This window comes from Thamnophis elegans, chromosome 7 (genome assembly GCF_009769535.1).
Source record: "Thamnophis elegans isolate rThaEle1 chromosome 7, rThaEle1.pri, whole genome shotgun sequence".
NCBI lineage: Eukaryota > Metazoa > Chordata > Lepidosauria > Squamata > Colubridae > Thamnophis > Thamnophis elegans.
In genome coordinates, this window is record NC_045547.1 from 80219573 (window position 1) to 80241579 (window position 22007).

Here is a 22007-nt window from a genome sequence, read left to right on the forward strand (position 1 = left end):
AATAAATTATCTTTTCCAAACGCTTGTTGTGGATGTAAAAAGCCGTTCTCCACTCCATTAAAAGCCCTGCCAATTGCCACCAGCCCGCCTCCCCCCTTCGCTGTCTTAATAAAGCGCCCTGCTGCATTATAATTTTCTTTATAGCAAGGAGTCATTTCCTTAAAAGCTAATATAGCAGGGAGCTATGCGGAGAGGAAAGCTGCTCGCTGCAATGCACACATACCCACAATTGTGTGTCGCCCAACGAATAAAGGCAAATACGGGTAACAGCAGTTCATTTACTGCAGGGGTATCAAACTCAAGGCCCGCGGGCCGAACCCGGCCCACTGGGTGCTTAGATCTGGCCCACAGGGCTGCCCTGGAAATCTCAAAGAACCAGCCCGCAATGCCTCTGTCAGCAAAAATGGAGCACGTGGCCCTCCTGAACTCCGTTTTCACTGGCAGAGGGTTACAGGAGACTGTCGTAGCTGGAAACGGAGCTTGGGAGCCCATTTTCACTGGCAGAGGGTTGCAGGAGACTGTCGGAAACGGTGCTTGGGTGCCCATTTTCACTGGCAGAGGGTTGCAGGAGACCGTCATAAACGGAGCTCGGGAGCCTGTTTTCACTGGCAGAGGGTTGCAGGAGACTGTCGGAAACGGTGCTTGGGAGCCCATTTTCACTGGCAGAGGGTTGCAGGAGACCGTCGTAGCCAGAAATGGAGCTTGGGAGCCCGTTTTCTCTGGCAGAGGGTTGCAGGAGAGTGTCGTAGCTGGAAACGGAACTTGGGAGCCCGTTTTCACTGGCAGAGGGTTGCAGGAGACCGTCGTAGCCAGAAATGGAGCTTGGGAGCCCGTTTTCTCTGGCAGAGGGTTGCAGGAGACTGTCGTAGCTGGAAACGGTGCTTGGGAGCCCATTTTCACTGGCAGAGGGTTGCAGGAGACCGTCGTAGCCGGAAACGGAACTTGGGTGCCCATTTTCACTGGCAGAGGGTTGCAGGAGACTGTTGTAAACGGAGCTTGGGAGCCCGTTTTCACTGGCAGAGGGTTGCAGGAGACTGTTGTAGCTGGAAACGGAACTTGGGAGCCTGTTTTCACTGGCAGAGGGTTGCAGGAGACTGTCGTAGCCAGAAACGGAACTTGGGAGCCCATTTTCACTGGCAGAGGGTTGCAGGAGATGGCCGTAGCTGGAAACAGAGCTTGGGAGCCCGTTTTCCCTGACAAAGCGCTTGGGCCACCACAGATGCCCCCGACACAAGTGACATTGAGCTGGCCACGCCTACTCTGGCCACACCTACCCCACCTCCCAAAGTCAAACACAACCCCATTGCAGCCCTCCATGAAATTGAATTTGACACCCCTGATTTAGTGGAAGTTCAAAGTTACAATGGTACCAAAAAAAGGGACTTACAACCGTTTATCGCATGGGGGGGTCTGATCAAAATTCGGGCGCTTGGCAACTCGTATTTTTGGCGGTTGCGGTGTCCTGGGGTCACGTGATCCCCTTTTGCGACCGTCCGACGATCAAAACTAATGGGGACACCATGTTCACTTAACCTTCACAATTTGAGGGATTCACTTAACGGTGGGAAGAAAGGTCATAAAATGGGGGGGTAAACTCACTGAAGGACGGTTTTGTTTAGCAAGAGAAATGTTGGGCTCCGTTGTTATGGTCATAAGTCAAGGACTACTTGTGGCTAACTTATTTCCTCTCTCCCCAAACAGTGCTGATCGCCATGTAAATTTTGTCATAATTATCGAAAGTAACAGGCTGCTTCTTAAATGAATTCCATCTCATTTTCAGACCCCTGCACATAAATTAAGTTACTTTACTTTAACACAGACTTAAAAGGTAAAGGTTCCCCTCGCACATATGTGCTTGTCCTGACTCTAGGGGGTGGTGCTCACCTCCGTTTCAAAGCCGAAGAGCCAGCGCTGTCAGAAGACGTCTCCGTGGTCATGTGGCCGGCATGACTCAACACCGAAGGCGCACGGAACGCTGTTACCTTCCCACCAAAGGTGGTCCCTATTTTTCTACTTGCATTTTTCACATGCTTTCGAACTGCTAGGAAGCTGGGACAAGTAACGGGAGCTCACTCAGTTACGCGGCGCTAGGGATTCGAACCGCCGAAATGTCGAGCTTTTTGATCGACAAGCTCAGCATCTTAGCCACTGAGCCACCGCATCCCTAACATAGACTTACCAATCTTTATTAAAGCAGCTGTTGTGTAGTTCACAAAAATAGAACACACCTGTTTCGTTTCTTTCCAAAAAGAGCAAAAAAAATAAAATAAATAAATTCTCAAAGGCTTTGCTGAAACTAAGGAGACAAAAAAAATTCAACTTGGCTCTCTCAATTTGTAAAAAACGAGAAAGTATTAAAGGAAGAGAAATCTGGTTCATTAAGGGGGCCGAAAATGCTCCAGTTACGCAGAACGCAGGCGGTCCTTCCACAATTGAGTCCAAAATTTCTGTCGTTAAGTGAGTTTCACCCCGTTTTGCGACCTGTCCTGCTGTAGTTGTTAAGTGAATCGCTGCGGTTGTTAAGTGAGTACGTCAATCTGGCTCCCTCCCCCCCATCATTTTGCTTGTTGAAAGTTCTCGAAAGAGGATCACCAGACCCCGGGACAGTGGAACCGTCATAAATATGAGTCAGGTGCCCAGCATTTAAATTTGGATCACCTTCCGAAGAGTTGAAATAATAATAAGGCAAAAATAAATAAATAAACCATCACCATCAAGGGTGAGTAATACAAATCATTGTACTTTTCACGAATATCTCTTTTTTGCTATATATTCGTTGAGGTTGATTGCGGCTGTCATTGTGTTTAATGATAACTAGCGGCTGAAATGACTTTTTACAATAATGAAATGTTTAACACAAGGATATGTGAAGCTTCCATCCATCAGGATCTTTCCTGACGGCCGTCGAGTAAAAGACTAAAATAATAACATGAAATAATGAAAAGAATAAAAGATAAAATCACGCTTTTTAAAATTCAAAAAGCTTAGCCCCATGATGGCAAAACTGTGTCCCACGCAGTGGGAGTTGCGTCCGCATACGTGGGGGGGGGGGGGCAGGGGGCACATGGGAGTTGTGCGCTCATGTGCAGAAGTTACACGCTCAATACACGGAACATATTACCATTTATGGTGGACCTGTGAGGAGGCTAAAAATTTTTGGGAAAAGGATCAAAAATTGGCTGGAGGCAATAACAGGGGTTAAAATAGAATGGATTTTAAGATTTTTTTATTTGGAATAATGTCTGCGAAATACAAAAAAGAAATCCAGTATTTAATACTACATATAATTACGGCGGCAAGGATTGCCTTTGCCCCAGAAATGGAAAAAACAAATCAATTCCAAACGAAGATGAAATAATAAGAAAGGTTATGGATTGTGCCGAAATGGATAAACTAACTAAAGAAATCCAGGGAAAAGAAGAATCAGAATTCTACCAGATATGGGATAAACGGTATAGGGGGGATGGAGGAAAGAAACAAGAATCAATGAAGGAATATAACAAAACTCAAAAGATAATAGTTATGAGTAAAATAAGAGGGTTAAGAATGGTGAAATCCAAATGAAATACAATAGAGGGGGAAATAATATAAGGTGAGCGGTATCGATTGACAATCGCTATTAGAAAGAACATGAAGCTCCTGTTCTTATTGTATTGTGTAAATGTGGTGTACGTCTAAGTTTTGTGTGTGTGTATTTTACATGTTTGTTAATAAAAAAATTAAAAATAAAATCTTGTGGCTTAAACTCTAGATGTTCTCTTAACATTTTGTTTTAACCGCATATGCATTTTTGCCCAATTTCTTTTTGGCTTTTGGGGCATGTCCACCACAGGTGAAAATATGTGCCTGGTTTCTGATTACATTTCCAACATTTGGTGGACATGTTTTAAAACCTTTTTGCTAAGTCTTGCCGGTGGTAAATGCCGCCTGTAAAACATTTTAGACAAACGTTTTCGTGATAAGTGGTTGCCGTCGTCAATTTATCGCTTCTTTCCCAGAGTTTTTGCCCGTTATATCTAGGATGCTATTTTTATTTGAGGGGGGGGGTCTATCAACGCTTCCCGCTCTGCTGCTGTCAGATCAATTTGAGATATGTGTTCTGAAGGCTAAACCGTCTGGCTCTTTATCGTGTTTATTACATCGATAAAGCAAAGCTAATGAAAACGACACCGTTGTGACCTCAATCGCATTTCAGTTGCCTAGCAAGTTTCTTTAAGTGCCACGATAAATTGCACGGAAGCCAGAGAATTTTATTCCCGGCTGACTTTTCTGTTCATTTGACGATGCCGTCCTCTGGGCCGCGTTCAACGCAGGAAGTCCTCCGCTTACGGCCACAATCGAGCCCAGAGTTTACGTGGCTAAGAGAAGACATTTGTCGAGCGAGTTTTGTCCCGTTTTACGCCACGTTTGTTAAGCGGTTCTCTACGGGGTTTTTTTTTAAAATTAGTAACCCAGTTGTTAAGTGAAACGGGTTTCCCTGTCGACTTTCTTGGTGAGAAGGACCCAAAAAGTGGATTGTGTGATCGCCGGGACGCTGCAACGGTCGTAAATATGAACCTGTTACCAAGCATGTGAATTTTGAACATGGGGACCCTGCAAGAGTCAAAGGTGTGAAAAATGGTCATAAGTCACTTCTTTCCATACCGTTTTAACTTCAGACGGTCACTAAGTGAACTGTTGTAAGTCAAGGACTATCTATATGCTGACTAGCATGTTGAGAAAAAAAAATTTTTTTTTGGTGTCTTTTAATGACCCCGTAATGTCTTACATCGGGGGTGGAATCTGGGCAGCTGAATGTTTTACTGGCCGGGTGCTCTTCATGTCGCCATTGCGGAGTTTTGTTCGGCAGATATATTCTCATTGTGCCCAGAGAGAGAAATATCTGCCGCTATCTAGGATCGAACCTCGCAGCCTCCGCATTGTGAGGCGAGAGCTCCCCCTCTAGGCCACCACACCACCCATGTTAAATGACTCCAACGCAACGTCGAATTCTTACCTCTGAGTAGTCTTTTCTGTTTCTGTAGATGTCGTTCCTTCCAACGTTAGCCAAAAGTGTGCATTTTGGACTGAAAAGAGAAGAAACGAAAGGAGCTGATTAATGCAAATGCTATTCCAGTGATGTGAACCTTTGCGTATATCTATTGTAGGAAGTTCGCACCCACCCCCTCTCCTAGGAAAATGAAATATTTTAGGGAATATTAAAAGGGCAGAATATTTCCCCTAGAAGAGAGGCAGAAACACACCTTTGTCAATGGCCATGAAGGCCCGAGTCGGTCTATTCTACATAACAAAGATTGACCTCCTTCAGGCAGAGCGCCATAACGGGAATCTCAAAGCCCTTTCATTACACCACCGGTCTACTCTGAGAACAATCTAATATAACCCTGTTTTATCAATGAAATCCAAGAATGAACCCTTTCTGTGCAACGGGAATAAAACCAAATATCAGAGACTCCTTATTCAATTGGCAGCCTTATAAACTGGTGGCAGCCTACTGAACCGCATCATCACAACACAATTTGAAAGTGTGCTACGAAATACACAAAACGGGTTGCCGTGTGTGTAATGAATGTCTTGTTCAAACACAAGTGAACCGTGCAAGAGCCGGAGGAGCGCTTATACAATTGGGTAACAAATATTTACACACACACACAAACACACACACACACACACACACACACACGATGTCCTCTCTAATACAGGCAGTCCTTGACTTACGACAGTCCGTTTAGCGTCCGTTCGAAGTTACAGCGGCACTGGAAAAAATGGCCGAGGACCGTTTTTCAACACTTAACGACCGTTGCGGCATTCCCCGTGGTCATGTGATCAAAATTCAGACGCTTTGGCAACTGGCCTCGTATTTACGACGGTTGCAAGTCCTGTGATCCGCTTTTGCGACCTTCTGGCAAACAGAAGACAGGTTGGGCAGGCATTTGTCTGCAATGGTATAGGGCAGCGGTCAATAATCTTGAGGCTCCGGAGCCACATGTGGCTCTTCCATCCCTCTGCTGTGGCTCACAGCCGCTTTTTGACTCTTAAGTAGGCCAACCATGGATAAATCCAAGAAAAGAAAGATTTCAGAAGAAAACAGAATGTTTAATTCAACTACATATACTAGTTTTGTGGCCGCTCAGGAAATAGTCAAGCACAGGAAGGTTTTTGTGGCTCCCGGTGTTTTCTTTTCTGTGGGAAACGGGGCCAAATGGCTCTTTGAGCGTTTAAGGTTGCCAACTCCTGTGTGCCATAAATGGCACGCAAAACCATCCAACCTGGACCACGTGGCCTTGCTGGCTTTCGCATGCGCGGGCACCCAAACTTTTGGTTCCTGGTGTGGGTCGGACGAAGAGCTGGCCGTCGTGCATGCGTGCGACAGAAACCCAGAAGTTTGGGTGCTGGCATGCGCGCAGGAACTCTGCTCTTCCAGGTTTCAGCACTCCTGCGCGCACGAGGGCCAGCTGACTGGCGCACATGTGTGCACAGGAACGCAGAAGAGGAGCCAGCGAGGCTGCGCAGGATGGCTCTGTGTGCCACTTCTGGCCCGCGTGCCATAAGTTCGCCATCATGGGTATAGGGACTCCTGCTTAGGCAGGGGGTTGGACTAGAAGACCTTTAAGGTCCCTTCCAACTCTGTTATTCTGTTCAGATTTGAAAAAGTTTTTCTAATTTAGTTAATTGCTACAATTATTTTTTTTGACTGTTTCAAACCTTCAGCCATCTCTCTCTCCCCCTCTCCCTCTCCCTACCTACCTACCTACCTGGGAGCCAAGGTGGCGCAGTGGTTAAATGCAGCACTGCAGGCTACTGCTAGATCAGCAGTTCAGCGGTTCAAATCTCACCGGCTCAGGGTTGACTCAGCCTTCCATCCTTCCGAGGTGGGTAAAATGAGGACCCAGATTGTTGGGGGCAATATGCTGACTCTCTGTAAACCGCTTAGAGAGGCCTGAAAGGCCTATGAAGCGGTATATAAGTCTACTGCTATTGCTATTGCTATTGCTATTACCTACCTACCTACCTACCTACCTACCTACCTACCTATCTATTTATCTATCTCTATCTATCTCTGTCGGTCTATCATTCTATCTATCATCTCTATCTGTCTAGCTACTTCCTACTACCTACCTACTCTCTCTCTCTCTCTCTCTCTCCATCCATCCATCCATCCATCTATCTATCTATCTATCCATCCATCTATCATCTATCATCTCTATCTATCTACCTACCTATCTACCCTATCTATCTATCTATCTATCTATCTATCTATCTATCTATCTATCATCTATCATCTATCTACCATCTCTATCTACCTACCTACCTACCCACCCATCCATCCATCCATCCATCCATCTATCATCTACCATCTCTATCTATCTACCTACCTATCTACCCTATCTATCTATCTATCTATCTATCTATCTATCTATCTATCTATCTATCTATCTATCTATCTATCATCTATCTATCTTCTATCTATCTATCTATCTATCTATCTATCATCTATCATCTATCTACCATCTCTATCTACCTACCTACCTACCCACCCATCCATCCATCCATCCATCTATCATCTACCATCTCTATCTATCTACCTACCTATCTACCCTATCTATCTATCTATCTATCTATCTATCTATCTATCTATCTATCTATCATCTATCTATCTTCTATCTATCTATCTATCTATCTATCTATCTATCTATCTATCTATCATCTATCATCTATCTACCATCTCTATCTACCTACCTACCTACCCACCCATCCATCCATCCATCCATCTATCATCTACCATCTCTATCTATCTACCTACCTATCTACCCTATCTATCTATCTATCTATCTATCTATCTATCTATCTATCTATCTATCTATCATCTATCTATCTTCTATCTATCTATCTATCTATCTATCTATCTATCTATCTATCTATCTATCTATCTATCTATCTATCATCTATTATCTATCTACCATCTCTATCTACCTACCTACCTACCCACCCATCCATCCATCCATCCATCCATCCATCTATCATCTACCATCTCTACCAACCCACCCACCCATCTCTCTCTCTCCCCCCCCCCTCTCTCTAACTATATTGCTAAGGTCGGTCCTCCAGAATCTTAGACAAATATGTGAGGCTGCCGTATTCCTTTTTCTGCAAAGAAGACTTTGAATATCTGCTCCCTAATGAAATTTATAATTCATTATTCCAAAAATAATTATTATTCAAAAAAAAAAAAGAGAGAGAGAGAGAGAGATTTGGGTCAGCTTTTTCAACGACTATCCAGATTTAAAACTGAAATATCATCTTATTGATGTATCTGCAGAGGGTTTTTTTTGTTTTCTTTTGCTTCATTTTTAAAAAAAATATAGGTTGGGAGGGAAATTGCTGGATTCTGACCTGTCAGTTTTCTGTCAGCTCTTAACAAATACGCTCAGAAAGCTCCGAACTTTGGGAGATATTGCGGCAGCTCTGGGAATTATGTTAGAGGGGGAAGCTAATTAAATGTGACAAGTTTGGAAAACAACTTGCCTGCTATTTTGACTTTTCGATCCTATGAGACAGGAAGCTGGGAATTGATCTTGGGAAACGAGATCGGCAAAGCAATTAAAAACCGAGAAGGATCGAGGCACCAGTTTAAAGTTAGAGAACACTTGTCGATTGTTCTTATTTTATTTATTTTTCCTTTTAAAAGCATCTTATTTTAAGATGATTTTTAAGGCGATGGAAAGGGGGGCAATCCTTAAGTGAAATAGTTCAGGCAAAGAATTGCAACCCCTTAGGCCAACTTTCATTCCCTTACATGGGGTTTTTTCTTGGACAAGAAATTAAGAAACAGGAGAGCATTTTGTATTATTATTTTTTTAAAAACTAGCCGATAAACTGGTGTTTCTTGGGTATTTCTTTATAGGGGGGAAATGTCCGGACCAAACGTAATTTCTAATGTTGGATTTTCCCCCTTACCAGAGGGAGCCCCCTTGTGAAGCCGTTACCATGGCAACTCCACTTTCACTGTACAGTAGAATCCATTTCACGGCAGTAGAAGCCATTTTAAGGCACAACAGGCTGTATCTTAACAGAGCACACTCACCGAGGGGCATTAGGGGTGCCTTACCCCCACAGTATTTATTTCCAGAAAGTAAGTCATCTGTGTACCAAGTTTGGTTGAAATTGCTTGAGGCGTTCCAGAGTTATGCTGGAACACACACACCAGTGGTGGGATTCAGCCAGTCTGCACCACTCCGGGAGAACCGGTTGGTAACTATCTAAGCAGTTTGGTGAACTGGTTGTTGGAAGAAATCATTAGGGCAGAGAACCGGTTGTTAAATTATTTGAATCCCACCACTGACACGCACACACATAGGCACACACTGAGCCGTTTATATATATATATAAATATATATGTATTTAGTGTCACAACCCCTGGTATGCCCAAATATGGGAGGAAGTTCACTGCTTCCATTCTCTGTCCATCGGCTCGTCACAAGAGACCATCCAGACAGAAACCCAATATTTTTACTGTTGCCTTTGTTACATTTGTGTTGTATTTGAGCTGATAAATAAATAAAGGGAGACTAGTATAGATCTATTTCAAGCTATTTAGCTCTCATCAGCTAGCCATATCCTTACTGGGATTTGAACCTGGGCTGTATTACATATTAGGCAGATGTGTTAACCACTAAGCCACAAGGTTCTCCTCCTTTATCAGCTAAGCCAGGGAAATAGGTATGTATTTAGTGTCACAACCCCTGGTATGCCCAAATATGGGAGGAAGCCTACTGCTTCCTTTAGATATAGATAGATATAGATTTAGATATAGATATAGATATAGATATAGATGATATATATATATAGAGATAGATAGATAGATAGATGATAGATAGATAGATAGATAGATAGATAGATAGATAGATAGATAGATAGATAGATAGATAGATAGATTTAGGTTGATTGCTGTGGACTAGACCGCAGGACGTGAATGCCATTGAATGCCACCAACGCTGGCAGGGTAAGCCCATGTATCAACATGGAGACCAAGCCCCACACTCACTAGCACAGATGCTTCCTATTTTTGTGTAATACAATGTCTCCCAGCAAACAGCTAAGCGCAGAGACTCCCGAGGACTCCATGTTTCATAAAATCCCTGCTGCCCTTTCCATCTTGTCACTCAATAGATGAGACCATGGCAATAACATTTAGACTTACATACCACTTCACAGTGATTTAAAGCCCTCTCTAAGCGGTTTACAGAGTCAGCCTGTTTCCTCCAACAATCTGGGTCCTCATTTTACCCACCTCGGAAGGACGGAAGGCTGAGTCAACCTTGAGCCAGTGAGAATCGAACTGCTGGCAGTTGGCAGAGTTAGCCTGCAATACTGCATTCTCACCACTGCACCACCACAGCAGAGATACCAATAGCCCTTAGACTTATAAACCACTTCACAGTGCTTTCCAGGCCTCTCTAAGCGGTTTACAGAGTCAGCCTCTTGTCCCCAACGATCTGGGTCCTCATTTTGCCCACCTCAGAAGGACGGAAGGCTGAGTCAACCTTGAGCCAACCAGGATCGAACTGCTGGCAGTCAGCAGAATTAGCCTGCAATACTGCATTCTTGCCACTGTGCCACCACGGCTCTTGGGTAACTTGATTTGTAACAGGCTTAAAGAGAGGATGGAAATTTTGATGAAGTTTGTTGGAGGCATATGCAGGTAGTCCTTGACATACAACAGTTCACTTAGTGACTGAAGTTACAATGGCACTGAAAAAAATTACTGACAACCATTTTACTATTGCAATATCCACATAGTCATGTCATCAAAATTCAGACACATGGGAACTGACTCCTATTTATGACGATTGGAGTGTCCCGGGGTCATGTGATTCCCTCTTTTGTACTTACGTCCGTTTTTCACACTTAATGACAGTTGCAGAATCTCCAGGGTCGCCTGATCCAAATTCAGATGTTTGTCAATGGACTCATATTTACGACGGTTGTTGTGTCCCACGGTCACGCGATCCCCCTTTTGCGACCTTCTGACCAGCAAGGTTCAATGGGGAAGCCAGATTCACTGAACAAGCCGGCTGGTAACTGAGCGGCCGCAGTGATTCACATAACAACGGTGGCCAGAAAGGTCACAAAACAGGACAAACTCGCTTCACAAATGTCTCCACACCAAAAATGTCGGGCTGAGTTGCGTTCGTAAGCCGAGAACTACAGCTTAGACAAGAGGTTGGCAACTTTAAACACTCAAAGAGCCATTTGGACCCGTTTCCCACAGATAAGAAAACACCGGGAGCCACAAAGGTCCTAACCGGAAGCCCCTCCTTCAATTCTGGAGACGACCGGAAGTCCGGTTCCCTCACCATAGAGTCTCCTCCTAGTGCAGCATCCTTTTTCCTCTGCTGACCGGAAGTTGGTTCCCTCACCATAGAGTCTCCTCCTAGCACAGCATCCTTTTTCTTCTGCTGACCGGAAGTCCGGTTCCCCCACCATAGTGTCTCCTCCTAGCGCAGCATCCTTTTTCCTCCACCTGTCCTCACCAAAAGCCCTATCAATTGTGGAGCAGACTAGAAACCCCCCCTTTACCATAGAGTCTTCTCCTGGCGTGCCATGCTTCCACCACCCCCCCCCCCAAAACCTGGAAGCTCCTCTCAAAATTGTGGCATTGACCAGCGACAGGGAGCCACAGCAGAGGGATGAAAAAGCCACGTGCAGCTCCAGAGACGCAGATTGCCGACCCCTGGCTTAGAAGGATGATGGAAATAAATGCATCCCTGTGTTTCCTTCCAACCTGCCGTCATCCCCAATTTATATTAATGACCCGAAGTTTCGATTTACACAAAGTCTTGGGTACACCAAGGTCTGCTCTTCAGAGGAATATCAATGTGAGATTTTACAAACGCTTTCTGTTCACGAGTACCTCCGCGCTGTCTCGGGTAGCGACCGGGCTTCTGCCGCTGGGATTTTGCTGGTCGCCGCACATCCCGCTGCTTTCCTCATACCGCTATTTAACACTGTCGTATAGGTTTGATTTTCTGTCTAAATGATTTCCCAGCTGCCTGGTGCTGCTGCTCCCCGTGTAGAGTGTGTGTGTGTGTGTGTGTGTGTGTGCGTGCGTGCGTGTGTGTATCTATATTGCCTTGGGAGCCAACTCACATCCCTCGACATCATCAAATGACCGACACTATACCAACAAGGGATCATATTGAAATGATGCTGCCTCTTTCAGAGCTTAAGACGTGTGTGTGTGTGTTTGTGTGTAATCATTTTTATATGCAAGCATGAATATTCACTCTACAAGGGTCAAACAGAACAGGGGTGGGTGGGTGTGTTTATATGGAACATTTATAGCTTCTGGAGGGAAGCTGTTCCACTGATTAATTATTCTCACTGTCACGAAATTTCTCCTTAGTTCTAAGTTGCTTCTCTCCTTGATTAGTTTCCACCCATTGCTTCTTGTTCTGCCCTCAGGTGCCTTGGAGAATAGCTTAACTCCCTCTTCTTTGTGGCAACCCCTGAGATATCGGAACTCTGCTATCATGTCTCCCCTGGTCCTTCTTTTCATTAAACTAGACATACCCAGTTTCTACAACTGTTCTTCATATCTTTTAGCCTCCAGTCCCCTAATCATCTTTGTTGCTCTTCTCTGCACTCTTTCCAGAGTCTCCACATCTTTTTTACATCGTGGCGACCAAAACTGGATGCCGTATTCCAAGTGTGGCCTTACCAAGGCATTATAAAGTGGTGTTAACCCTTCACGTGATCTTGATTCTATCCCTCTGTTGATGCAGCCTAGTTTACATGCAAAACTTTATTCCAGAGTTGGAAGGGAGCTTGGAGGTCTTCTAGTCCAGCCCCCTGCTCAAGCAGAAGACCCTGCTATAACAAGGCTCTGAAAAATCCCATGTTTACAGGCAGAACTTTATTCTAGAGAAAAAAATAATAAAAGAACAGAATTGGAAGGGACCCTTGGAGGTCTTCTATACCAACCCTATACCATTTCAGACAAACAGCTGTGCTGTCTTCTTTAAAACTTCCAAAACTTCTGGAAGCAAGGTGTTCCACTGGTTTATTGCTCTCCCTGTCAGGAAATGCCTCCTTAGTTCTAGGTTGGTTCCCTGCTTGATTAGTTTCCACCCATTGCTTCTTGCTCTTGTCTTCAGGTGGTTTGGCAGAAGAATAACAGAATAGCAGAGCTGGAAGGGACCTTGGAGGTCTTCTAGTCCAGCCCACTGCTCAGGGCAGGAAACCCAACACCATTTCAGATAAATGATTATCCACAGTCTCTTCTTGAAAGCCTCCAATGATGTAGCAACCACAACTTCTGAAGAAAAGCCATTCCACTGATTGATTGTCCTTAACGGTTCGGAAATTTCTCCTTAGTTCTAGGTTACTTCGCTCCTTGTTTAGTTTCCACCCATTGTTTCTAGTCCTGCCTTCGGGGGTTTTGGAGAATAGCTTGAACCCCCCTCCTTCTTCTCAGTGGTCGCCCAGCATCTTCACAAGTTTTGAGCTGACTGTGTGATGCACACAGTGTCCGTTTTAATGAGGAATGTGTGCTTAGTCCAGTCGTTAAGTGCCTCAATCCAATGGGAACTGCAAACGGATAAATCATAATTATTATTTTTTTGATCTGCTACATTCCCAAGAAAATGTTCAATGAGTGAGCAGCTGAAGGCACTTTCCGAAATGCACTGTGCCGATTATAATATTCTTTGGCTTCCTTCAAGACACTTGAGCAAGGATAATCAGCCTGCATTCATCACAGCGCACCTGTGGGGGGGAAAAAATTCCCCAAAAGGGATCCTGAATTGAACTCCTATGCCGCGAAGTTGCTCTCCCATTGTCCGTACTTTTTTCACTTAACGTCAAGGTGAAAATTTGGCTGCCCGTGCTGATCAGGGAAGGAACTGGGCCTTTTTAAACCTGCGATTATTTGTGGCGGTTTACAACAAATGAGTGTAGGATATCAATGGCAGAAGAATAACAGAGCTGGAAGGGGCCTTGGAGGTCTTCTAGTCCAACCCCCTGCTCAGGCAGGAGACCCTACATCATTTCAGACAGGTGGCTGTCCAACCTCTTCTTAAAAACCTCCAGTGTTGGAGCATTCACAACTTCTGGATGCAAGTCGTTCCACTGGTTAATTGTTCTGATTCCTCCTTATTTCTAGGTCGCTTCCCTCCTTGATTAGTTTCCGTCCATTGGTTCTTGTCTTGCCTTCTGGGGCGTTGGAGAATAGTCTTCTGACCTTGGCTTCCCTAGCAGCACCAAGCCAAGACCTCGTCCCAATAAACCCCTTTTATTTAATGTACGGTGAATTCCTCTCCAACAAAGTCTTTCCTCTCCCACAGTCTTTCAAGATAGTTCCCAATTACTGACTTTTATCAGGCTTGGAGAGTGGCCAGGCCGATATCTTTCATATTTGGCAAGAATGAACTAATGGTCTCCTGCAAACTCCACTCCCCTTTCGCTCCTCTTTTATTCCCTATGGGAGGGGCCATTCACCGTCCACCTGTGGCCTTACTCCCAAGTCAACCCCTGTTCTTCAGCTGTTCCCTTCGTCTGGCAACTCTGCGCATGCGCACACTGGGAACAGGCTCCAGCTGTTCTTCTGCCCCACTGATCTCCGACTCCGAAGACAGCTGATAACTGTCGGATGGGCCTGGCCCCCTCTCTGCCTCCGACACAGAGCCCTCATCCGAGCCTTCCCCAGACTCCAGGACTGGCCCATCTTCCTCCCCAACCTCCTCACTGTCCGAATCTGTTTCCAGCTCCGCTGGCGGATGACGGGCCACAACAAATAGGTTGAACACCCCCTCCTCCTCTGTGGCAGCCCCTTAGATATTGGCAGAGTTACAATCCCAAATTGTAGAATGAGGTTCTTCCATTGAAATACCGTAGGTTGCAGAATCCCGTGATATCTGTCCATCTATTGAGAAAGGAAATAAACATCATTTTAAAAAACAACGTAATCGTGTTGGGAATTAAGTAGTTGGGAATATGATTTTTAACTGCGTGATTAATTTCACAATAAAGTATGTTTCTGAGATTTTACACTGAACATGTTTCGTGATCCATTCAGTGCAGAAGCCACTCGATTTATTTCAGGAGAAGAGTTTGGCTTGACAATAATGAGTTAAGTCTGTTCTAACTTTGTGTTCTTGCAAATAAGCATTACATTTATATTCAAATGTTTCTTTCTTTCCTTCTGCTTTTCTTTGCTTTCTTTCTTCTTTCTTTCTTCTTTTTTTCTTTCTTCCTTCCTTTCTTCTTCCTTCCTTACCTCCTGCCCTTTCTTTCTTCTTCCTTCCCATTCCTTCTTTTTCCTTCCTTTCTTTTTTCTTTCCTTCCTCCCTTCCTTTCTTTCCTTTTGCCTTCCCTCCCTCCTGCTCTTTCTTTCTTCTTCCTTCCCTTTCTTTCTTTTTCCTTTCTTTCTTTTTTCTTTCCTTCCTCCGTCCTTCCTTTCCTTATTCCTTCCTTCCCTCCTGCCCTCTTTTTTCTCCTTCCTTCTTTCCTTCCCTTTCTCCCTCCTTCCTTCTTCCCTTCCCTTCTTTCCTTCCTTCCTTCCTTCTTTCCTTCCTTCCTTCCTTCCTTCCTTTCTTTCTTTCTTTCTTTCTTTCTTTCGTCTTGCAGATGCTCCAATGAAACCAAACTCAAAAGCGAAGACCTCCTTTGGGCTTACAACTTCTGTCCAACGCCCTATTCATGGACCGTGCTGCTGGGACTCATATTGTACCTGGTTTTCTTCGCACCAGGTAAGCCGATTTGAGGAACTTGACTTTCCTGGATCAAAAGAAATTGGCTGCTATCAGCTGGGAAAACTCAGTCACCCTGGCCCAAAATCTCCCAAGTCTGCATCTTTACTTTTCGCTGGAAACAAAATTGGAATCCCTGGTTGACCCTCTTTGAATGCCCATCTCCTTGAACCATCTAGCCTTGAGAGGTTATAGGCCGTGATGGCAAACCTATGGCGCCCGTTCCACAGGTGGCACGCCGAGCCCTCTATGCTGGCATGACAGCTGTCACCCCCCGTAATGTGCGGTGAGGTTTATGGCTGGTGAGGCACTGACACAAATTTTTTTTAGACTGGTGGACTTCAACTCTCAGAATTCCACAGCCAGGCATGCTCAGTTCCAATTTAAAGCGACGGCATTTGTTTTTCTCTTTTGCAAAATAAGTTTCCTTCTTTCTTTTTCTTTTTCTTTTCCCTTCCCCTTCTTCCTCCCTCTCTCCCTCCCTCCCCCCTCTCAAACACACACACACACACCTTTGCTTAACTCTGCTTGAGTGATCATAAAACGCCTAAAGTCAGACTAGATGAGGCACGTCGTTCTCCTGCCTCCTCCTGTAGAGGGCGCTTTTTAGAGGCTTTTTTAAACAGTTAAGCACTAAGCAGAGTCATCCATGGTGACTCTGGCAGCAACTAGCTCAGCCTGACCTCGGTTCTTGCCTTTTTCCTTTTACATTTTCTTTTCTTTTCATGATGACAGTGGTGGGGCTCTGCCTCCCCTGACTGCACGTCACTGGTCGCCCCAGACCAGCTGCACCACGCATGTGCGCCCACCTTCCGACGGCCAGCTGGTCTTCGGGTCTCTGCCTCGCACGCCTAGGGGCGCTGGGGCGCATGCGCGGGACACCTGTGCAGGGGCGGGGTGCAAGCATGGGGAGGGCACTCACATTGCATTTTGGGACCTCAAGCAGCGCCCTGGGCCCTGTTTGGGGCGTGGAAAGCCACCTGCATCAACCCGGAAGCCAAAATGGGGCGCGGGGACACCACACAAGGCTCCCCACGCTCTGTTTTGGCTCCTGCAGCAACCTGGAAGCGAAAAATGGATGAGGAGGCAGGGCGCATGTGTCGGGGAGCAAGGAGGGGTCACGCACGCATGCGTAGGGGAGGTGTCGTGCGAGCACTGCATTATGGTTGCGGGCGTGCGAGGGGTTTCAGCATGTGGGCACTTTCGGCACACGACAACAAAAAGGTTAAGCCATCCCTGTTATAGAGTAAGGAAGAAGATTCTGTTTTCAAACCATGGGTATAATCAATTCCTGGGTGGAGAAAAATCAATGAAGAAATGAAGAAAAAACACTTTCCTATAGAGCAGGGGTGTCAAACCCAAGGCCCATGGTCAGATCCGGCCCGCAGTGTGGTCGGATCCGGTCCGCGGAGCCGTCCTGATCTACCCAATGTGAAGAGGAAACATGCCAGGAGTTTGGGGAGTATCGTCAAGCTGGCCACGCCCACCCAGTTAGCTACACACTCCGAGATCGGCCACAGCTCTGATGCAATTGAGTTTGACACCGCTGCTATAGACTGAGAGTCTTCCTTTGAACCAGTAGTGGGATTCAGCCGGTTTGCACCTATTCGTGAGAACCGGTTGTTAACTTTCTAAGCAGTTCGGAGAACCGGTTGTTGGAAGAAATCTCCTTTTGTTCCCCCCTCCCCCCTTTTACAGGGCTAATCCTGTAACAAAGGCAGGAAGGAAACATTCTGGTGTTGTTTCTAGCCAAATCTGTACTGTCCTGCTTACTGCCTCTCCGGTTCACCCTTATTCCGTTGTAACAGCTAAGGCGAAACGCCCATCAACATGAGTGACATTGAGTTGGCCACACCCACCAAGTCACAAGACCACCAAGCCACGCCTACCCAGTGGGTCATTAGGGCAGAGGACCGGTTGTTAAATTATTTGAATCCCACCACTGCTTTGAACCCATCGATAGACATAACGGCAGTGTGTGTGTGTGTGGGGGAGAGCTGGGTTCACTTAACGACCACATGATTCACTTAACAGCTGCATTTTGGGCTCAACTGTGGTCGCAAGCCGAGAACCACCGATATTAGGGTGAATGTTCTTCACCTTGTGCCTTTTTATTGAAAGCAAATGTTATCCAGAGCCCCTTCCACCTGTGTTAATCATTTCTAACTTTCCATCTTGGTAGATCAGAGTCATTTAAGAATACTCGGTTAAAGTTAAGCTACTTACTGGTTGTTTTTCAATTACTTGTCACAAGGAATGGGGCCCATGCCTTGGACCGTCAATTCCGAAATTTATCCCCTTTGGGCGAGAAGCACAGGAAATGCCTGTTCCTCTGGCGTCAACTGGATTTTCAACGTCTTGGTGTCCCTGACCTTCCTGCACACAGCTGAATATCTGACCTATTATGGTAAGGAATTGTATTTCCTCTCTCTCTTAAAACAAGACCCAGAAAAATTAAAATTTCTGATGCGTCGGGGTTTTCGTTTTCCGCTTTCAATTATTCGGCTTGGCGACTTTTATCCTTTCAAAATGTTTCTAACACCTTTTAAAACATTCTCAATATTTCTGTAATATACCGTCGGTCCACGACTTATAGCTGTTCATTTAGGAACCCTTTGACGTCACAACGCCAGTGTCAAGAGTGACTTATGACCCTATTTCACACTTAACGACCATTGCAGCATCCCCGGGGTGTGTGTGTCGCAAGATCAAAATTCAGATGCTTGGCAACTGACTCACCTTTATGACGGTTGCAGTGTCCCGGGCTCATGGGGGATCCCCTTTTGCGTCCTTCTGACAAGCCACGTCAGTGGGGAAGCCAGATTCACTGAACAACCGTGTTTATCATTTAACAACCGCAGCGATTCACTTAACAAATGTGGCAAGAAGGGTAGCAAAATGGGACAAAATTCACATCACGTCTCTCTCATGTAGTAACTAAAAGTTACCAGTTCGGCACGCAACTTTTTTTTGCATGCGCTGGCATCGCTCCCACGCGCGCATGCGCATTGGTACCTAAAGAGGTCTGCGCATGCGCATAACATTACAAAAGGAAAACAAAAATTAAAATTTTTGCAATGACGATAGTTTCTGCGCATGCGCAGCATCGAAAGTCGGTGGCCGAGGTGGCGCAGTGGTTAGGGTGCAGTACTGCAGGCCACTTTAGCTGACTGTGATCTGCAGTTCAGCGGTTCAAATCTCACCAGCTCAGGGTCGACTCAGCCTTCCATCCTTCCGAGGTGGCTGAAATGAGGACCCGGATTGTTGGGGGCAAGTTGCTGATTCAATTTGCTAAAATTGTAAACCGCTTAGAGAGGGCTGAAAGCCCTATGATGCGGTATATAAGTCTAATAAATAAATAAATAAATAAATAAATAAATAAATAAATAAATAAATAAATAAATAAATAAATAATAAAGAAACAAACAAATAAATAAATAAATAAAGTCACTGCCAATAGAATTGGTTTGGGGGCGTGGCAGGCCACGTTACTATCTACTTGGCCAAAGCGGTATGAACCCACCTCTTGACGCACCCACACACACACACGCACCCACATTCATTCATTCGGTTTCTACATCCACCCATCTCAGTCAATGATTCTGGGAGGGAGGAAAAGAAAAGGAGAAGGGGGAAGGAAGGAGAGAAAGAAGGAAGGAAGGGAAATATATATATAAGCCGTCCAGAATTATCGACTGAGATGGGTGGGTGTAGAATACACATGCGCTCGCACACACACACACATACACACACACATACACACACACACACAGTTGTAAGCTGTTCAGAATCACTGACAGAGATGGGTGGGTGTAAAAATTGAATGAATGAATAAACGAATAAATATTAAGTTTGTAGGGGTGTCCTTGACTTTATATAATGCTTGGAACGAAACTACCTGTATAATATTTTTGGAATATGGATCTTAAAACCGTCCCTACGGGCAAACTGGAAGTTCGGGAACGGACTTATGGATTGTCTATAGGGCCGTTTTTTGCCCTCTGGAGCCTCCGGGGAAGCCTCCTGAAGTCTCCGGGGGTCAAAAAATGACCCTACAGACAACCCGGAAGTCATCGTTCCCATTTTCTTCACCATGGACCCCTCTGAGTACCTTTTTGTGACCAAGCACCATGACCACAGACACCCCCCCCCCGCAAGGCTTAAGATTTAATCATAACATTTCTTCGTGGACCCCCATGATGACACTGCGCCCCCCCCCCCCACCTTCCAGGTATACATGGACCACAAGTTGAGACCCACTGCCTTAAAAACTTCCTTTTTAAAAAAAAAAAACAACCTATATCTGTGATGGCGAGGTGACACACGGAGCCCTCTCTTTACACACGACCGATCGCACAGCTCACTCCATTGCACATGCACCTCCCGCCAGCCAGCTGATTTTCGGGTCTCTGCCACGCATGCAGGAGAAGTGTGTGCATGTGAGGGAGTGGGGGGGGGGTTCACACGTGCATGTGCGGGGGGAACGTGGGAGGTTCGGTGCCTCCTGTGCCCCATTTTTTGTTTCAGGAGGCTTCAGGGAGGCCTACTAGGTGCAAAACAGGGCGCAGGAGGGGCATGTGCATGCGTGGGGGGGAGCGTGGGCAGGTCGCGTGCATGCGTGGGGGGGCAGGGGAAACGCAGGGGGATTGTGCGTGCATGTGGAGGGGGCGGGGTGCATTGTATTATGGGTGTGGCCATGTGCTCCCGCAGTTGCGCGCTCGCCCGATTTCGGCCCGCGAGGACAAAAAGCTTAGCCATCACATATTAACTCTGTGTGGGTGGACGTTTTTGTTTGTTTTTAACTCCAGGAGCGTTCTTTCTTTATGCCGGATTTGCGTTTGTGGGACTCCTTTTCCTCTACGGCTGCCTTCCAGAGACCAAAGGCAAAAAACTGGAGGAAATTGAATGCTTGTTTGAGACTTCACTATGTACATGTGGCATTCCCGAATCAGAGGACGGGAGGTATATCGAGTACATCCGGGTGAAGGGAAGTAATTACCATCTCTCTGACAATGACGCCTCTGATGTGGAATAAATCTCAGCCGCCGAATCGGTTAGATTTTTCGAAAGCCTTGGTTTGAGGGATGCTGAAGGAACTGCGCTGAATAACCTCACTGTTTCTGGTCTGCTTCTCCTTCCTACTGCCTTGGTGGAAACGCTTCCCTATTTTTAAACCGTGTCCTTTGCGGGGGGGGGGGGAATTGAAATAAAATCCCACATCCTCTTATCCGCTAGCCAAGAGGCGGTCGCCGAGAAGAATTGGCAAGAAGGAAAGAGCTTGCAGATTGGAAGTGACTCTGTGAGGTCTCTTAAGGGTTCCTGTTCTGGATGCTTGTTGTGGTCCTTGCCAACTTAAGGACGAGAGTCGAGGGATGAGGTGGCATCTTAGTTGACCAGCTCGAAAAAATTAAAATGCTTAAAAAGAACAACGGTCAGAAACCAGGCGATTCATAAAAGCAGTTAACCTGGAACCCCGAGACTTGGGAGCAAATGTAACCCCACAGTAAAACAGAAGGAGGGAAAGAACCAGGGGAAATTGTAAACTGATTGTAACATTGATTCTCCTCTTACAAAGATGTTGTGTGCGGTGAGAGAAAGCGGCTTCCTCTGGCTTGCTTGCTTTCCGTGGATGCTTGAACCTTTAGAAATCATTCTTTCCCACCGATGTTGCTTTGCACAAGAAAAGCTGAGATCTTTTAGGATGAGAACTTTTTAAATGTTTTGTGGTCTGTGGCACTTCAACGCTCTGAGGTCCTAGCAGGCCCATGGAGAAGATTTTGCTTCATCTTGGGGCTCTTCCTGGTCTAAGTTTGTCAGAAATTCATTCTTTTGTTTAAAACTCTGCAAATCTCAAAAGCCAACGTGAGAACGTCTCGTCTCAGAAGTAGAATTACTTCTACGCAAACAGTTTGGCTTTGAACAAACCAAATTGATTTCAGTTTTAGAGTGAATACAGAATAACAAGAGTTGGAAGGGACCTTTGGAGATCTTCTAGTCCAACCCCCTGCTCAGGTAGGAAACCCTAGAGTATTTCAGACAAACAGCTGTCCAAGCTCTTCGTGAAAAAGCTCAACTGATGGAGCATTCACCAATTCCATTGTATTTATTTTGTGCAATGACAATAAAGACTGTAGTATACTATTCACAACTTCTGGAGGCAAGTTGTTCCACTGTCCATGGAGATTCTCACGGTTCTCCCAAAGGTGCTTCCCCCCCCCCCCCAAGAGCAGTGGTGGGTTTCAAAAAAAATTCGAACCT

The 22007-nt window shown here is 45.6% G+C and overlaps 1 protein-coding gene across 1 annotated transcript in view; it reads left to right on the forward strand.

Moving 5' to 3' along the window:
- SLC2A13 (solute carrier family 2 member 13) overlaps nucleotides 1-21707 on the forward strand; it is a 98941-nt gene extending 77234 nt beyond the window's left edge. Inside the window, exons 8-10 of the mRNA XM_032220576.1 lie at nucleotides 15628-15749; nucleotides 18004-18156; nucleotides 20558-21707. Coding sequence (XP_032076467.1) covers nucleotides 15628-15749; nucleotides 18004-18156; nucleotides 20558-20784 — 502 coding nt within the window. The 3' untranslated portion in view covers nucleotides 20785-21707. The remainder of the gene's footprint in view (nucleotides 1-15627; nucleotides 15750-18003; nucleotides 18157-20557) is intronic.
- The last annotated feature ends 300 nt before the right edge of the window (nucleotides 21708-22007 follow it).